Source organism: Oscarella lobularis, chromosome 13 (assembly GCF_947507565.1).
Source record: "Oscarella lobularis chromosome 13, ooOscLobu1.1, whole genome shotgun sequence".
Taxonomy (NCBI): Eukaryota; Metazoa; Porifera; class Homoscleromorpha; order Homosclerophorida; family Oscarellidae; genus Oscarella; species Oscarella lobularis.
The window spans coordinates 1,847,176-1,861,038 of NC_089187.1; the positions used below are offsets into that span (position 1 = coordinate 1,847,176).

The 13,863-nt window shown below is 46.4% G+C and overlaps 3 protein-coding genes across 15 annotated transcripts; 2 read left to right on the forward strand and 1 right to left on the reverse strand.

The window, feature by feature from the left end:
• The first annotated feature begins 371 nt into the window (after positions 1-371).
• Positions 372-11,298, forward strand: LOC136194774 (immunoglobulin superfamily member 10-like). Of its 13 annotated transcripts, none has more exons than XM_065984020.1 (36): positions 372-391; positions 582-709; positions 762-863; positions 915-1,064; positions 1,259-1,311; positions 1,366-1,721; positions 1,778-1,861; positions 1,913-2,072; positions 2,710-2,847; positions 2,905-3,096; positions 3,393-3,444; positions 3,497-4,187; positions 4,255-4,397; positions 4,443-4,589; positions 4,640-4,745; positions 4,798-4,933; positions 5,001-5,038; positions 5,097-5,186; positions 5,242-5,335; positions 5,393-5,599; positions 5,647-5,771; positions 5,823-6,113; positions 6,167-6,443; positions 6,500-6,916; positions 6,971-7,312; positions 7,368-7,691; positions 7,739-8,071; positions 8,129-8,461; positions 8,514-8,846; positions 8,900-9,232; positions 9,287-9,619; positions 9,669-10,004; positions 10,063-10,398; positions 10,446-10,796; positions 10,849-11,145; positions 11,200-11,298. In XM_065984020.1, exons 20-36 carry the CDS (start codon positions 5,524-5,526, stop codon positions 11,208-11,210), a joined length of 4,848 nt encoding a protein of 1,615 aa, XP_065840092.1. In that variant the 5' UTR covers positions 372-391; positions 582-709; positions 762-863; positions 915-1,064; positions 1,259-1,311; positions 1,366-1,721; positions 1,778-1,861; positions 1,913-2,072; positions 2,710-2,847; positions 2,905-3,096; positions 3,393-3,444; positions 3,497-4,187; positions 4,255-4,397; positions 4,443-4,589; positions 4,640-4,745; positions 4,798-4,933; positions 5,001-5,038; positions 5,097-5,186; positions 5,242-5,335; positions 5,393-5,523; the 3' UTR covers positions 11,211-11,298. The 13 variants fall into 13 exon arrangements, with proteins under 13 accessions (XP_065840092.1, XP_065840086.1, XP_065840085.1 ...); XM_065984014.1 differs by having other exon boundaries at positions 1,366-1,383; positions 1,453-1,721; positions 3,393-4,187; XM_065984013.1 differs by having other exon boundaries at positions 3,393-4,187; positions 4,248-4,397.
• On the reverse strand, positions 2,338-5,334 carry LOC136194886 (alpha-L-rhamnosidase-like). The gene has a single exon (XM_065984136.1). The coding sequence runs from the start codon at positions 5,332-5,334 to the stop codon at positions 2,338-2,340; it is 2,997 nt and encodes a 998-aa protein (XP_065840208.1).
• Positions 11,227-13,450, forward strand: LOC136194778 (ADAMTS-like protein 1). The gene is made up of 9 exons (XM_065984025.1): positions 11,227-11,307; positions 11,359-11,492; positions 11,546-11,735; positions 11,798-12,139; positions 12,304-12,615; positions 12,677-12,733; positions 12,796-12,925; positions 12,981-13,173; positions 13,224-13,450. The coding sequence occupies exons 1-9, from the start codon at positions 11,229-11,231 to the stop codon at positions 13,356-13,358; spliced, it is 1,572 nt and encodes a 523-aa protein (XP_065840097.1). The 5' UTR covers positions 11,227-11,228; the 3' UTR covers positions 13,359-13,450.
• Positions 13,451-13,863: the final 413 nt, after the last annotated feature.

The window sequence follows — 13,863 nt, forward strand, 5'->3', positions numbered from 1 at the left end:
CGTTTTCTGTGTCGCATTCACAGATATCACATCCGACTGCTTCAGTTGCAGCAAAGTAACTGGCGACTAGAAGACACCACCTCGCTGACAGAAAAGTGTTCATTGTCTGATCGTTTGGGGAAGTTCCCTATTCCCATGCACTATGCATAGCTGAATGACAAGTGACTTTAGCAGTGACATACGTTGGTCCGCTTGACTAGTGGTCCGCTGTCAGTAAGACACAAAGCGTACGGCCGGGTTGAAAGCTAGGTGCGTCACGTGCTTTGGATGCTGAAAGGGAAAGCCAACGGGGAAAGTTAGGGGATCGAAAGTGCAGTTAAAGTCCCGGTCCTCCTCACTTGTGCGTCAGTTCCAGCTGTGTTCGGTGACGCTAAACGTTAATAGTTCGCTGGTGAGAACTAATACTAGTACATGTATACTGTAGTTTTAAAATTGGTTTTATAATTCTGTCCGGTGGATGCGCGTGCATGGCTTCATGAAACGGTTTCGTCTAATTGTCGCGCAGCGAAAACAGATACTACTTGAGACTGCCATTCCTCACCTATATACCTAGTCTGTTTAGGTAATAATCGTTTTTCTAGATCGAGTGCGCCCGCATTTGTCATGGTCAGAGAAGCTGTCACTACTCTTGCATTGTTTCTCGTTCTGCAGAATGCAGAGAAAGCCTACTTTTTGCCTTGTAGCGAAGATTTTTGTGCCACGCTTTGCGGTTTGTGACAAACACTCTGCAAACTATTTAATTTATTACGTTATTGGTGCAGCTCCTCTCAGCGATGACATTAAGTTTGTCAACGTTTCGGTAGAAAACGTACCATTCCGTCCTCACACGAGGACTGCATATGCTAACGTCACTTTTACTCCAGGTACGATGAAAGTTGAACTTTGCTAATTAATGGTTTTGTTATATAATTTAGCCAAAACTTTAAAAAGTTTAAATGCTTCTATGTTCATTAATTTATTTCGGAGTGGAGTAAAACAGCCTCTGCATCGTTCTTTCGTTTATGATCTCTGCGATCATTCTAAACAGCAGGCTGACAATCCTCGCTGTCCCCTTGTGGCAAATGGTAACAGAGTCTATAGACCGTAATCATAATCTTCTAGCTCTGCGTTTGTTTTATTATTAGTTAAAGTATATACATAGCAGCCAATTTGTCTGCAAATATTAATTAATTAATTAATTGAATAATATTCTGCGATGGACCTGTCATGCTCGCATTTGATTTAATTAATATTTTTGTTTTATTGTTTTAATTTCTAGAGCCAAGCACTTATTCGTTTTCAATAGATGTGAGTCCTCTTTTGATCATATGGGTAGACCCTACATAATTAATTTATTATCTTGACTGCATTGAAAAATCATTTTAGGACAAGGGCGTTGCTTGGGTAAACGTTACCGATTCAAGCAATAATTTTTTGTTTTGCATAAACGCAACGTTTGTTGTTCATTTGTAGGAGACGTGTGCATTCGCAGTAGGATTGATCGCGTGTTTATACTCGTAATTTCGACTGCTCACACAGGCAAGAGAATGGGTTCATTGCAGATGTATTGTACTCGCACCAAAGTGCATGTACAGATGTAGACGTCATTTCGGTCACGCGCGCGTTAGGCTCGTAAAATGGCTACAACAAGCAGGGCTACAAGCGCTCGATACCAGGGAGTGTTGCACTTCTCCAGCAGCGGCGATAGGCCATACAGTCGTACTAGCCGCCAGTAGGAAACGGTACGTAGGCGAGAGGACCCGGGAGCAGGCGAGATAATGTCGGTCCCTTCTGCAAGTAAGCGAAAATTCGCCAAGTCTATCGGAATCTTTTCATCACAGGCGTTGTCTTGTTTGGAACGATCGTCCTTAGAGGCAATCAGGTAAGGATTATCTAATTTTAGGATTCTCCGCTTATGACGTCATATTTTCAGAACGTTGATTGGCACGAACAGACGATACACGCGCCGTTTTTGAAGGGATAGTTTCGCGGCGATCTGCCCATCGATTCACGTCCTATTGGTTAGTCGCCGTTTCTCGCCGAAGAGAGTCGGCCGTTTTTCACACGCGTCTTTGAAGACTGTACCAATCTAGGTAAGAAACGCAATTATGTGATTATCAGTCGCCTGGAATTCGCCATACATATACGTCTTGAAGTCCTTATGCACGTTTTGGAAATTCGAGTGTAGAAGAGACTCGCGTCTTAAGCGTAGGCCAGTCGTTATGCATTTACTCCAGGAGTACATTTCTAATGCGAGGCTACACAAGCCACCAGGTTTCGTATGAAGAGAGACACCGATCGAAAATAACAGCTCGGATGCAAACTGTTATCGTATACATATAACGTTCCTTGCATCTCTTACGACTTGAGTTTATAAGCAAACGCGTACTTACCCGAAACAATTTTTAAAATGACAGCTTGGAATTCGCTGTCATAGCGACCGGCAACGATTCCCTCGCTCAAATCGAATTTACCGTTAGCGAGAACTCCGCGACTAGATTCCGTTATTATAATTCGATCGAACGAAGGGGTATCGTTGCAGTAGTTCTGCGTTGGCACCCACACTTCCGCATCGCTATTCGTAGGTATTTCAACGGAGAGCGCGAATAGAGTACCGCTACCGTCATCCTTCGCGTGCGACCAGCTCACAGACACTTTTCCTCGAATAGACTCGTAGCTACCGTTAACACCGTCGATATTGAAAATTTTGACTTTTTCCTTGCATACTAGCTTCCACGTTTCCAAGGGAATCGTCGCATGAATAGGTCTAACAACGACGTGCTCGAAGGCAGCCGAATCGTCGTCTTGACTAACACCGACAAACGTCTCGTAAACCCAAGGCCAATGAGATCCGAGAAAGATGTGATTGTGAGTGGGCGGAGGCGGGTGAGAGAGATCGGCAACGCCGGACCAATCCTCCCATAGGGTCGTCGCATTCTGCGCAACCCACCAACCCCAGCTGGGTTCGGTCGTCTGCGTGGCGAGCGCGAAAGCGACGTCGCTTCGATTTATTCTCGTCAGCGTCTGAAGAAGAAATTTTGTTCCGACGGCACCCGTCGTCGAGTGGGTTTCGTGTGCGACGACGACGTCGTGGAGAAACGCGTCGACGACCGTTTGGTATGTATCTCGGGGTATAGCGTTGTCGAGAGAGAGAGCTAGAATGTTTGGGGTCTGGGTCCCGTCTCGATATCCGCCGGCTGTTTTGTTGTAGTAGAGTTCGTGAAAATCTAACTTTAACCTGTTCGCCAATTCGATGTACTTGACCGCATCTTCGGTCCGATTTAGTATTCGAGCGAATTTAGCAAATATTTCGTAATCTGTTATCTGCGAAAAGCTGACGGATATTGGCCCCGTTGTGTGAATCTCTCTCGTTCTCGGATAAGTATTGACCCAGTCACCGTATTTGTATTTAGTAAGAAGTCCGGATTTTTCACTTTCTCGCGCCAATCGGTCAAGATAGACGACGTACGCCTCGAAACCCTCATACAGTTCCTCGATCAATCTCACGTCGCCGTAGCGCCGATACAAGAGCAGCGAAACGACAAAATAGGCCGAACTCCACGTGGCGTCGGTGAACAGTCGCGCGCTCGGCGGCGTCGGATCGGGAACGATATCGGTCACCATCCCGGCAATCTCCGGCACAGCGGAATAGATCGCCTGCTGATCGCGCATCGCGCGAACCCAATTCGCGTGCAAAGCGGCCGTGTCGAAATTCCAAGCGACGGTCGACGCGCTCACCTGCCCGTCGCCCATCCAGCCGCGCTTCTCCCGATTCGGACAACCCGTCGGTATGGACATCAAATTACTCAAAGCGCTCCATCGAACGCAGTGCTGGACGCCTCGAAGTATATTCGCTTCGATCGAATTGCCTTTGAAATCGATTCGACCCACTTCATCTACGTCGCTGTGAACGAATCGTCCGGTAAGGGAATCGATTGTCGGTTTTCCGGGATAGCCGGTCACCTGTGCGTACTGAAAACCGTAGTAGACGAAACTCGGTTCGAAGATCTCTATTTCGTCGCTTCCGCGTAGCGTGTAAACGGTCGTCATGTTAGCGAATTTGATGAGTTGATTATTCACCGTGCCGTTCTCGAAGAGCAGCTCGCCTTTGTAGATCGTCACCGTCGCGCCGGCCGGACCGCGAACGCGCAGCGTCTCGACGCCGGCGAAATTCTGTCCGAAGTCGAAGACGTAGACTCCCGGAAAAGGTTCGCTCATGCTAACGGCTTTGATCACGTCTAATTTTCGTATGCGTTTCATCATGTGAGGGTGCAGATCGCCGACGGGGTGATCGACTTGGACGGCGTCTTCCCATCGATTTGCTGCGTGGAAATTGGGCGCGTTCCATCCGTCCTGCTCCAGTCGAGCGTCGTATTGCTCGCCCTTGTAATAATCGGCCATCGTGCACGGATCATCGTGTAATTTCCAGTGAGTTTTAATTTGAAATTTGATTGTGTGATTAGAATCGGCGCCGTGCGACACGAGCTGGACGGTAGATCCGTTCTGAAGATCAATGTGCATCTCGAGTCGAAGCATCAGGGGGCCGTTGTAAAAGCGAGTCCAAGCACCGGGTGCTAGTCGAACTCCAATGGCATTCGTATCGTTCTCTCGTAAGAAAGACGTGACTAGAAACGTGTCATACAAAACTCGTTTTGTGTAGACGGTAAAAGGGCCGAGAGTGTGGGAATCGACCCGCTGACCGTTGAGGTAGAGCTGGTAATATCCGAGACCGGCTACGTATACGAATGCCTGCCGAATTCCGTCTGGTAAATCGAAGTCGGTTCGAATTTGAAGTGGGCGAGCCGGATTTTTTATTAGACGACCAATCCACTGCGATACCCATTCACCAAGGGACGTACCAAAGACAGTCCATGCACTCCACTCAGACGCTGTCTCTTCGGTTGGCTGGTCGACAGCCCACCATCGAACCTTCCAGAAGTAGATTTGCCGATACGTAAGCGCTGGCCCAGCGTATACTATGCCTATTGTATTGTTTGTGTTCTCTGTGTGATTCCACACAGGTGCAGTTGGAGTGGGTGTTTCCTTGGGTCCATCGAAGGTGCCCTCTGATACTCGTATTTCGTATGCAACTTGGTTCTGACCACGCTTAATATTAGTAAACGGGCACTTCCACGAGAACCGTGGCGTGAGGGTGTCGATACCATAGGGTGAGTCGAGGTACTCAGTTCGAAGAGTTTGAGGCGATGGTAATGCAAAGGTCTTCGTTGAGGAATGTTGGCTGCTTAATTGAATGTACCACAGCAGGGCTAAAACGACAAGATTGCTCTCGTTCATCTCACAACACCCGTAGTCATACGTCACACGTCTCACGTGATACTTCTGCAGCCTACACATAGTGAGTTCAGATTACAGTAAGTCTCGGTAGCTGTATTCGTAGGCTCCAACTGTCTAGACCTCGCCAGAAAACTGCATAGAAAATGACTTCCGGGTTGACGAAAGTGTTAGGGGGGCTTAACTGTTCCCGGATCTGCAGAACAAAGGCGCCGTAATTAGTGCGGCACCTCTTTTCTGAATTCATACAGGATGCAGTCGTCCTGTTTCACAGGTCTTCTTCTTCTACTTCTGCATCCTCCTGAAAACGTTGACGGTCAAAGTGCAAGTATGATTTGTGTAATTATCTATTCTACATTTTAGCTGTTATTGTAGGTCTCTACCCGTTTGGCTCACTCCACAGTGATAAAACGGTTTCAACGGCGGATGATACTTATTCTTCTGCTATTCATCTTCCTAACGGTTTTCAGTTTGGTAGCCAGCATTACACAGTAGCTTACGTATGTGTAGACTACAGCTAGGGTCGCTTTTTATCTATTTGTTTTCTCTAGGTTAGTACTAATGGTCTCGTGTCGTTTGACGTTTCAACCTCTAGTTATGGGTCGTCGCTGTTTCCTAAAAACGGCGTTCCAGTCGTAACAGCATTCTGGTCTGACATCCAGATCAGCGGTGGAGACGGCAGTATATACTATCACCTTTACACTGATTCATCGTCGAACGTCATCAAAAGAGCGGGCAGAGAAATCACAGCGTTCACTGGAGCTCATTTTGAACCAACTTGGGTGCTAGTAGCGACATGGCATCAAGTTCCAAAGTTTGTCTATTCGAGCGCTGGGCCTGAAGTGCGCTCACCGAAAGCTGTCTTTCTGAATTATGATTCTTGTTTTTCTTGTAGCGCAACACCTTTCAAGTTGTTCTCGCAACGAACAACGTTTCTTCGTATGCATTATACAATTATCCGCAAAATGGATTGCAGTGGACAGAAAGTACCAACTTCTATAAGGGAGTTGTTGGTTACGCCAATTCGGACGCTAGTGCGGTCTACAACCATCCTCTTTCTTTAACGTCAAATATTACGTATCTGGTAAACGATCCTTCGTTTTCTAACGTTGGAATAGCTGGTCGATTTGTGGCTTGCCTGTCACCGTCAAATGGAAACAACACTCAAAACTGTAAGAGATACAAATCCCAGTTTTCTCAGAAAACAAATTTACAGTATTTATCTTAGGCGATCCTCCGCTCTATTGCCGCTTGTCAATTTCCTCTGTTGATGATCGTCTGTCTACCATTCCATGTCAGGGCTTTGTGGCACCTCGAATCGCGTCTCCTTCGGCATATCATCAGATTTTTCCGGTTCCCAACAAGGACGCCGTGTACTCGGTCGGCCAATCCGTTTATGTGCACCGTCACAGAAAGCTTTTGATTAACGTCGTCACAGTCGAAGGCAATCCCACTCCGAATCTGACGTGGACTCTACCTAACGGCACTCGACTCGTTCCAGAACAAACGCGGGGATCTAATCAAGTGCTTCCCAACGGAACGCTCGTTATTTTGCACGTGCAAGACGAGGACGGCGGCACGTACACGGCGACAGCTGAAAATGAATACGGCAGGGACGCGATGTCTTCGAAAGTGACAGTAGTCTGTACGTTGTCAGGTATCCCTTTAGCATAAAATTCGTTCTCATTTTTCTTTAAAGGTTCTCCGTCCATTGTCACGGCTATGCACGACGCACGTTCCGAGACAGTTCCACAAGGCGATCGCTTCTACACTGCAGGCGCAAGTATGGTAATGCGGCAAGGAGGCAATCTCCGCATCGACGCTATAGTAAACTCGTCTTGCGCCGATGTTAATTACATGTGGACTCTTTCCGACGGAAGTCGCCTTCGACCGGGCGAAGCTCTCGGGCAAAGCCGCATTTTGGACAACGGAACGCTTATCGTTGCGAGAGTCAATGTGTCGCAGTCCGGAGACTGGTACCGAGTAGACGTTTCTAACGAAGGTGGAAACGACAGCGTTGTTTCCACACTGAGAGTAATCTGTAAGCTGGGAAAAATTGGGTTTAAAACATTTGACAGCACCCTTTTTCTTTACAGGCAGTCCAAAGATTCTAGTTGTATCAAGTCCATCTCATCGCTTCTCCGCCGTGGATGACAGTCATAAAACGTTGCTTGTGCGCAAGTCGCTTTCTTTTCAAAGCGACGTTTATACTGATCGCGATTGCCCCGTCCTCAATTTCACTTGGACTCTGCCGAATCACGTGCAACTTAGCTCGGGCGAATCGTCGGATAAATTCAAAATTCTGACAAATGGAACTTTAGTTATCAAGTCGGTCGATTTGACTGATCAAGGAAGTTACAGCGTCGAAGTCGTCAGCAGTGGAGGTTCCGATTCTCGAGCGTTCTCTATCGACGTCATCTGTAATCAGAAACCAAAGGAAAAGTTTCTAGCTCACGTTTTCTTTCAGGTCAACCACGCATTATTCGCGGAAGAGGCACGACGTCCGATCTTCCGGATTCGGACAGGTATTTCGCTGTCGGACAAAAGTGGACCATACGAGTCGGCAACGATCTCTACGCCGACGTGATTATCAATCAGTCGTGCCCCAAGGCAAACATAACTTGGCAGCTGGCAAACGGATTGCGAGTCGCTCCAAGGCAGTTTGTAAACGGTGCCCACGTGCTCGCTAACGGAACCCTTGTCGTCAAGAACGTACAACTGGTCGACGCCGGAATTTACACCGCAACGGCATTTTCTCTTGGCGGAAGGGACTCGGTTAACTCCGTCCTTGACGTAGTTTGTAAGACATTCTCAATTCAGGTATATTGATTGAAATAATTACTCTTTGTATACGAAGGCCGTCCGAAAATTATTCGAGGAGTGGGAAGCGTCTCTGTGATTCCGGACGCCAACGTCTACTCTATCGTCGGACGAGACTGGATTCTGCGAAAGGGATTTTCTCTACTAGCGGCCGTTTATGTCAATTCTAGCTGTCCAATTGTGAATATATCGTGGCATCTTCCCGACGGCCGACGAATGGAAACTGGAGAATCTTCCGGACGAACGAGTGTTCTCTCTAACGGAAGTTTACTTATTTCAGACTCCCAACTTGGTGATTCGGGTGAATACGAGGCTGAAGCTCGAACGATCGGCGGAAGTGATTTTGCCATTTCGTCTCTCCGAATCCTCTGTAATGACAAGTTATTTCTTCTACATGTATTGTGTTATTAAGTGTCATGTAGGTACTCCGAAAATTTTGCCTTCTCCCAAGGCCACGTCAGATCTAACCTTCTCAAATCGTTATTTTGAAATCGGGCAGAGATGGATCATCCGAACGGGATTCAGACTCTACGGAAATGTCGTCGTTGATCGCGAGTGCCATAATGTCAATGTGTCCTGGCGTCCTCCAGGCGGTATTTTCCTCAGTGAAGGGCAATCTGACGGACGATACAAAATTCTGTCTAACGGCACTCTCGTCATCGAAAACGCGAGTTTGTCCAACGCAGGAAGGTATAAAGTCAGAGTGAGCACCGAAGGCGGCATAGACGAATCTAGTTCAGAATTGACAGTGATATGTAAGCCGGAGTTGCTTTTGAGCAGTCACTTGACCTATAATGTTGCGTCTCAGGTTTGCCTGATATTCTTTCGGCTTCCGGTTCTCTATCAGGTCTCCCTTTCGCCGATCGCTTTTTCAGCGCAGGGCAGCAGGCTGTGGTAAGAAAAGGCTACGGTGTGAGAGTCGGTGTGCGTGTCAATCCCAAATGTCCAAACGTGACTCTGAGCTGGGTTCTTTCTACGGGCGTATCGATCAGAGCTGGTCAAACGTACCAAAAGTTCACTGTCTTCTCGAATGGAACTCTTTACATTAGAGATACAACTCTATCAGATGCTGGAGCGTACGTAGTTGCAGCTACTAATCAAGGGGGAAAAGATAATGCTACGTCGCATTTAGTCGTTATTTGTGAGAAATGAAGTATTTGCTCTAAAAAATTGTTGGCTAACTTTTCAATGTTAGGCCAGCCAAAAATTCTTCCTAGCACCGGAACCCCACTCGGACTTCCCAACTCGAATCGCTACTTCGGAATTGGACAACAATGGATAATCCGTGACGGTTACACTTTGCAGGCCAACGTCGATATTGACTCTGCCTGTCCGCATGCTAGCTTCACGTGGCAACTTGCAAACGGTGACCGCCTACAGAGCGGAGATTATCGCGGAAGATACTCGGTTCTCAGTAATGGGACTCTTGTGATCGAAAGGGCAAGCCTAGGCGACGCTGGAGCGTACGTAGCTTATGCTCGTACAGCGGGTGGCGTCGATTCTGCGACGTCGCGACTTACCGTTATATGTATGAAATCTGACGGTTAATAATTTAATCTCAATGCTCTAAAATTTAGGTCGTCCTCAAATTATTCCCGGAAGGGGTTTTCTTTCCGGTCTGCCCCATGCGGATCGTCGTTTTGTACTGGGTGAAACCACTTGGAATATTCGATTAGGATACACAGCCTACGTTGACGTCGTCATTAATCAATCCTGCCCCGTAGGGAATATCACATGGCACTTGGCAAACGGAACAGTTTTAGATACGAATCAAAGCGACGGCCGGTTTCGAGTTCTTCCGAACGGGACTCTCGTTATAAGTCGGGTTCAATTGTCTGACCAGGGCATCTATAGAGCAACGGCAACAACAGACGGAGGATCTTCGGCAGCAGAGTCGCCTCTTTCGGTTAGATGTAGGTGACGTCAAACACGAAGCGTATTCGAGCATGCTTGATTGTTCTTTTTTATTAGGCCGTCCGAAAATTTCTGTTCCGCCCACTTTGTCCTCCGTAGTTCCTAACGCTGATCGGAATCTTTCGGTTGGGCTACACTGGACGGTTCACCGTGGTCGAAGTCTCGTCGCTAGCGTGCAAGTTGATCCGAGCTGTCCGAAGGTCGACGTCACTTGGTTTATATCACATGGACGACTTGTCCTGCAAGCCGGAAATCGTTCTCGCAATTATCGAGTTCAAATGGACGGGAGTCTAAAAATAACAGATGCACAGGTTTATAACGAAGGAACATTCTTGGCGCAAGTTAGGTCAAGTGGTGGAGAAGACACAGCTTCGTCAACACTCTCCGTCATATGTAAGACAACAACGACTCTGTCCTACATCGTTATTGATTTCTTTTAGTTCCGCCTTTATTCGTCGTGTCACCACCGGCTACGGAGGAACTGAGCGATCCAATACCTGACGTAGGCGAGCTCACGACAGCCATTGGTCAACGGATTCGCTGTCGTCCAGGACAGACTATTATCATTGTAGCAGAAATTGCCGAAGCTCGACCTGCAGCTGAAATTGAGTGGACGCTTCCTAACGGAACAATGCTAAAGGCGAATTCAAAGCGTGGTCGTTTTGAAGTGAATGCCAATGGAACTCGTATTGCCATTACAAGTATCCAAGAAACCGATCAAGGGCCGTACACAGCTAGAGCAGCCAACGGCGTAGGAACCGACGAGAAGACGAGCAAAGTCATTGTTATACGTACGACAAAAGAACTAATATTTTTGACGTGGAAAATTAGTTTATTGTTTAGCTCAACCGATGTTTGACGAAGGACGCCTCAGTCAAACGTCTCTAGTTGTTGACGCTGGGTCTAATATTTCTTTACGTGCCGAATTGAAGCACGTCCGCTTTAATTTAACTGTCTTAGAGTGGACGCTTCCGGACGGAAGATCTTTGCGTCAAGGACAAGTTTTTGGCAAATTTGTCGCTTCGAATGATTCGTTTTTGATCATTAGCAAAATTTGGCCAGAAGATGCGGGGAGCTATTTGGTTACAGCAACAAATCCTGCAGGGAAAGCAACGAAGAAATTCAGAGTTCGAGTCAAAGGTACGATATCTCAACAATAATAGACCTAATTAATTAATAGTTTGGGTATTTTAGATTATGTGTAAGCGAATGATTTGCTCTCAATGCTATTTAACTGTAAGTTTCAAATGTTTAGCTACGAGCTTAGGCACGCAGCATGCAACGCGGCGTGTGGTCCATCAGGTCAGTTGGAAAAATCGCATTTTTATTTTGGTGATATTTGCGTTGATCAAGGCATACAAGTCATTTCGACTTTTTGCCTTTCAAACGAAACTCAAACAGAAACAGATGAATCGAAGTGCATTGTGGCCGAAAAACGACGGCCAGCAGTGCCACCCCCAATTCCGTGTAACAGACGTCCTTGCGAAGTGCAGTGAAATCTACGATTATAGGCACTTTCTTACGATGCTCTTATTTCAAGATTTACGTCTGGGAGACGAGTGCGTGGGATCGTACGTCTTGTATCAGCTGCGTTGTTCACCAGAACCGACGCGTCACTTGCCTATTCAAAAATGTGGGCACGAACGCATCAGAAAGCGTTTCTGATATCAACTGTTCTGGATATCCAAAGCCTCGTGTTCGCCGCCTGTGCAACGAAGGTCAATGCTCAGGTAAATACAGTGACCATGCATTCAGACTTAATTAAAGTAAAATTCTTATCTCATCGTCTCAGTTATTCCGAGATTTCGTCAGCCGCCTGCCTTCGTCATGCCGCTAAATCGATCGCTTGTGTATAATCGATACGATGTTCGTCAACAAGTCATTGGCGTACAGGGAAGGTATCTCTATATCGACACTGTGCTGGCGCAGGGCTCTTCATCATCTCTCGGCATTTCGTGGACGTTTCCCAATAACACTTACGTACATGCCGGACAAAGTCGCGGAAGATTTACAGTTTTTGGCAACGGAACTCTTCGCGTAAAAGGCGTTCAATTCGCCGATCAGGGGCAATATGAAGTAGCTGCAGCAAACAGCGCTGGACGGGACCACGTCGCTTTGAATATCACCATTTACGGTAAAATGCAGCTATTATAATACTTATCGGTGAAATAATTCCCTAGTAAAGGAATGCGCAATATTGTATAGTGATAACACTGTGCATGCAGAACGCAAGGATTGTCGCTTACTTTATTAATTATTTATTGTAAATCATTTTTATGATTTTTGTTTTATATCCAGTTCCTTCTCAAATACCGTCGCGCAATGTTTACCGATCTTACCGTCCAAGGTTGGTTGATTCTCACTCAGGAACAATCAAAGTTCAACTTGGAGAAAGCGTCGTTATCTTTTGTCGCCATGAGGGGTTTCCAAAGCCTTCTTTGACGTGGACGCGCAACGGTGACTTGGTCGCACCCGACAATCGAATAAGAATCGAAAACAACGGCGTTCTGGTCATATCTAAAATTCTATTAAACGATTCTGGCACGTATGAGTGTACAGCTACGAATGTTGTTGGAGCAGATAGCAAGAACGTCACACTAACTGCTCAAAGTGAAGTTGATTTTTATAGCGTTTCTGTCTTGATAACTGTAACCCTATCTCTCTAATTAAGGTTTTGAAGTAAAATGGGTGCGCGTGGCTCGTCCGTGCTCAGTGACGTGTGGAAGAGGTTAGCTGCCTTTTCTCGAGCACATGCAATGTATAAAAAATAATTTTTTTATTTTATTGAAGGAGAAAGGGTCATTGCGGTCGAATGTCGTACGAAATTGACTAGAGCTAAAGTTGACGATTTCCAATGCCAGGAATTGGTGAGACCTCGGGCCAACGTAAAAGTGTGCTACACTACTTCTTGTCCACCGAGGTGAGTTAATTAACGTTTCGAATTAAATATGAAATCGTATGCATCTTTGTTACAGATGGCGTGCAGCTGATTTTGGAAACTGCACGGAATCGTGTATCAAAACTCGCAGAGTTTGGTGCGAAAAGATAAACAAAAGAGGCGGAACAGTGCGAGTGTCTTTCTATCATTGCAAGGCGGTCGGCAGGAAGCCTCCAAGAACTCGTCGTTGTTCTGATAGTGGTCAGTGGGTGGTGTCAGATTGGTCAAAGGTGTGAAAATCTTTATTCTCTCAAAATCGTTTCTATTTGTCTCTTCGTAGTGCTCGAATTCTTGTGGAAGGAGAAATGTAACTTGTGTTGACATATGCGGGAAATGGCGTGGAGCTTCTTGCCAACGTTCAGGGCCAAAGCCGCCTGTGTTTAAGCCTTGCGGCGATGCAACATGCATAAATTAACAGCTGAGAACAAAAAAAATCGGGACTCGTTTTTTTTTCTTTAGAGAAGTGTCTAGATCGTTGTTTGTGCATAAGCATTCTTGCTTCGGATATTTCTCTTCTCAGAACTTCAACTCCGGCGTTCAAAGAAGGTATGTCGTAAAATAGAACCCTAGCAAACCTACCCTATACCCTTTTTTGTGACACCAACGCTGCACTTGCCACACGTACGTTTGTAATATGTTACGTTGAAACGTAGTTTCATATTTGCTAGGCAAACGTGTGTCAAATTTTTACAAAGACCTTTGTCTAAAAGAGGGCTACAGCTGTATTTAGATTTAGATTTTAGATAGATACTGTATCTGGCATTTTTTCTTCAGGGATGAGCGCCGTAGGCTAAATTTAGCAGCCTGCATTCTAGATGAGGAAACAGAGCTTGGAGAGCGAGGCGTTCGCCAGATAAGGAAGATCTAAAAGCGTCAATTGGTTTGGAAAGCGTGCCCGTATGAAAACCCCGTATCCCTGC

What these genes read in the sequence shown, in the direction of transcription:
- LOC136194774 (XM_065984011.1), top strand. Translation starts at nt 5,524, where the DNA reads ATGCAGTCGTCCTGTTTCACAGGTCTTCTTCTTCTACTTCTGCATCCT. An exon ending in TGGAAACAACACTCAAAACT is followed by an intron (nt 6,444 to 6,499) that starts GTAAGAGATACA and finishes TATTTATCTTAG; the next exon opens with GCGATCCTCCGCTCTATTGC. An exon ending in GTCGCCTCTTTCGGTTAGAT is followed by an intron (nt 10,005 to 10,062) that starts GTAGGTGACGTC and finishes CTTTTTTATTAG; the next exon opens with GCCGTCCGAAAATTTCTGTT.
- LOC136194778 (XM_065984025.1), top strand. Translation starts at nt 11,229, where the DNA reads ATGCTATTTAACTGTAAGTTTCAAATGTTTAGCTACGAGCTTAGGCAC. An exon ending in CGCGGCGTGTGGTCCATCAG is followed by an intron (nt 11,308 to 11,358) that starts GTCAGTTGGAAA and finishes GCGTTGATCAAG; the next exon opens with GCATACAAGTCATTTCGACT. An exon ending in CGTCACACTAACTGCTCAAA is followed by an intron (nt 12,616 to 12,676) that starts GTGAAGTTGATT and finishes TCTCTAATTAAG; the next exon opens with GTTTTGAAGTAAAATGGGTG.
- LOC136194886 (XM_065984136.1), bottom strand. Translation starts at nt 5,334, where the DNA reads ATGTGTAGGCTGCAGAAGTATCACGTGAGACGTGTGACGTATGACTAC.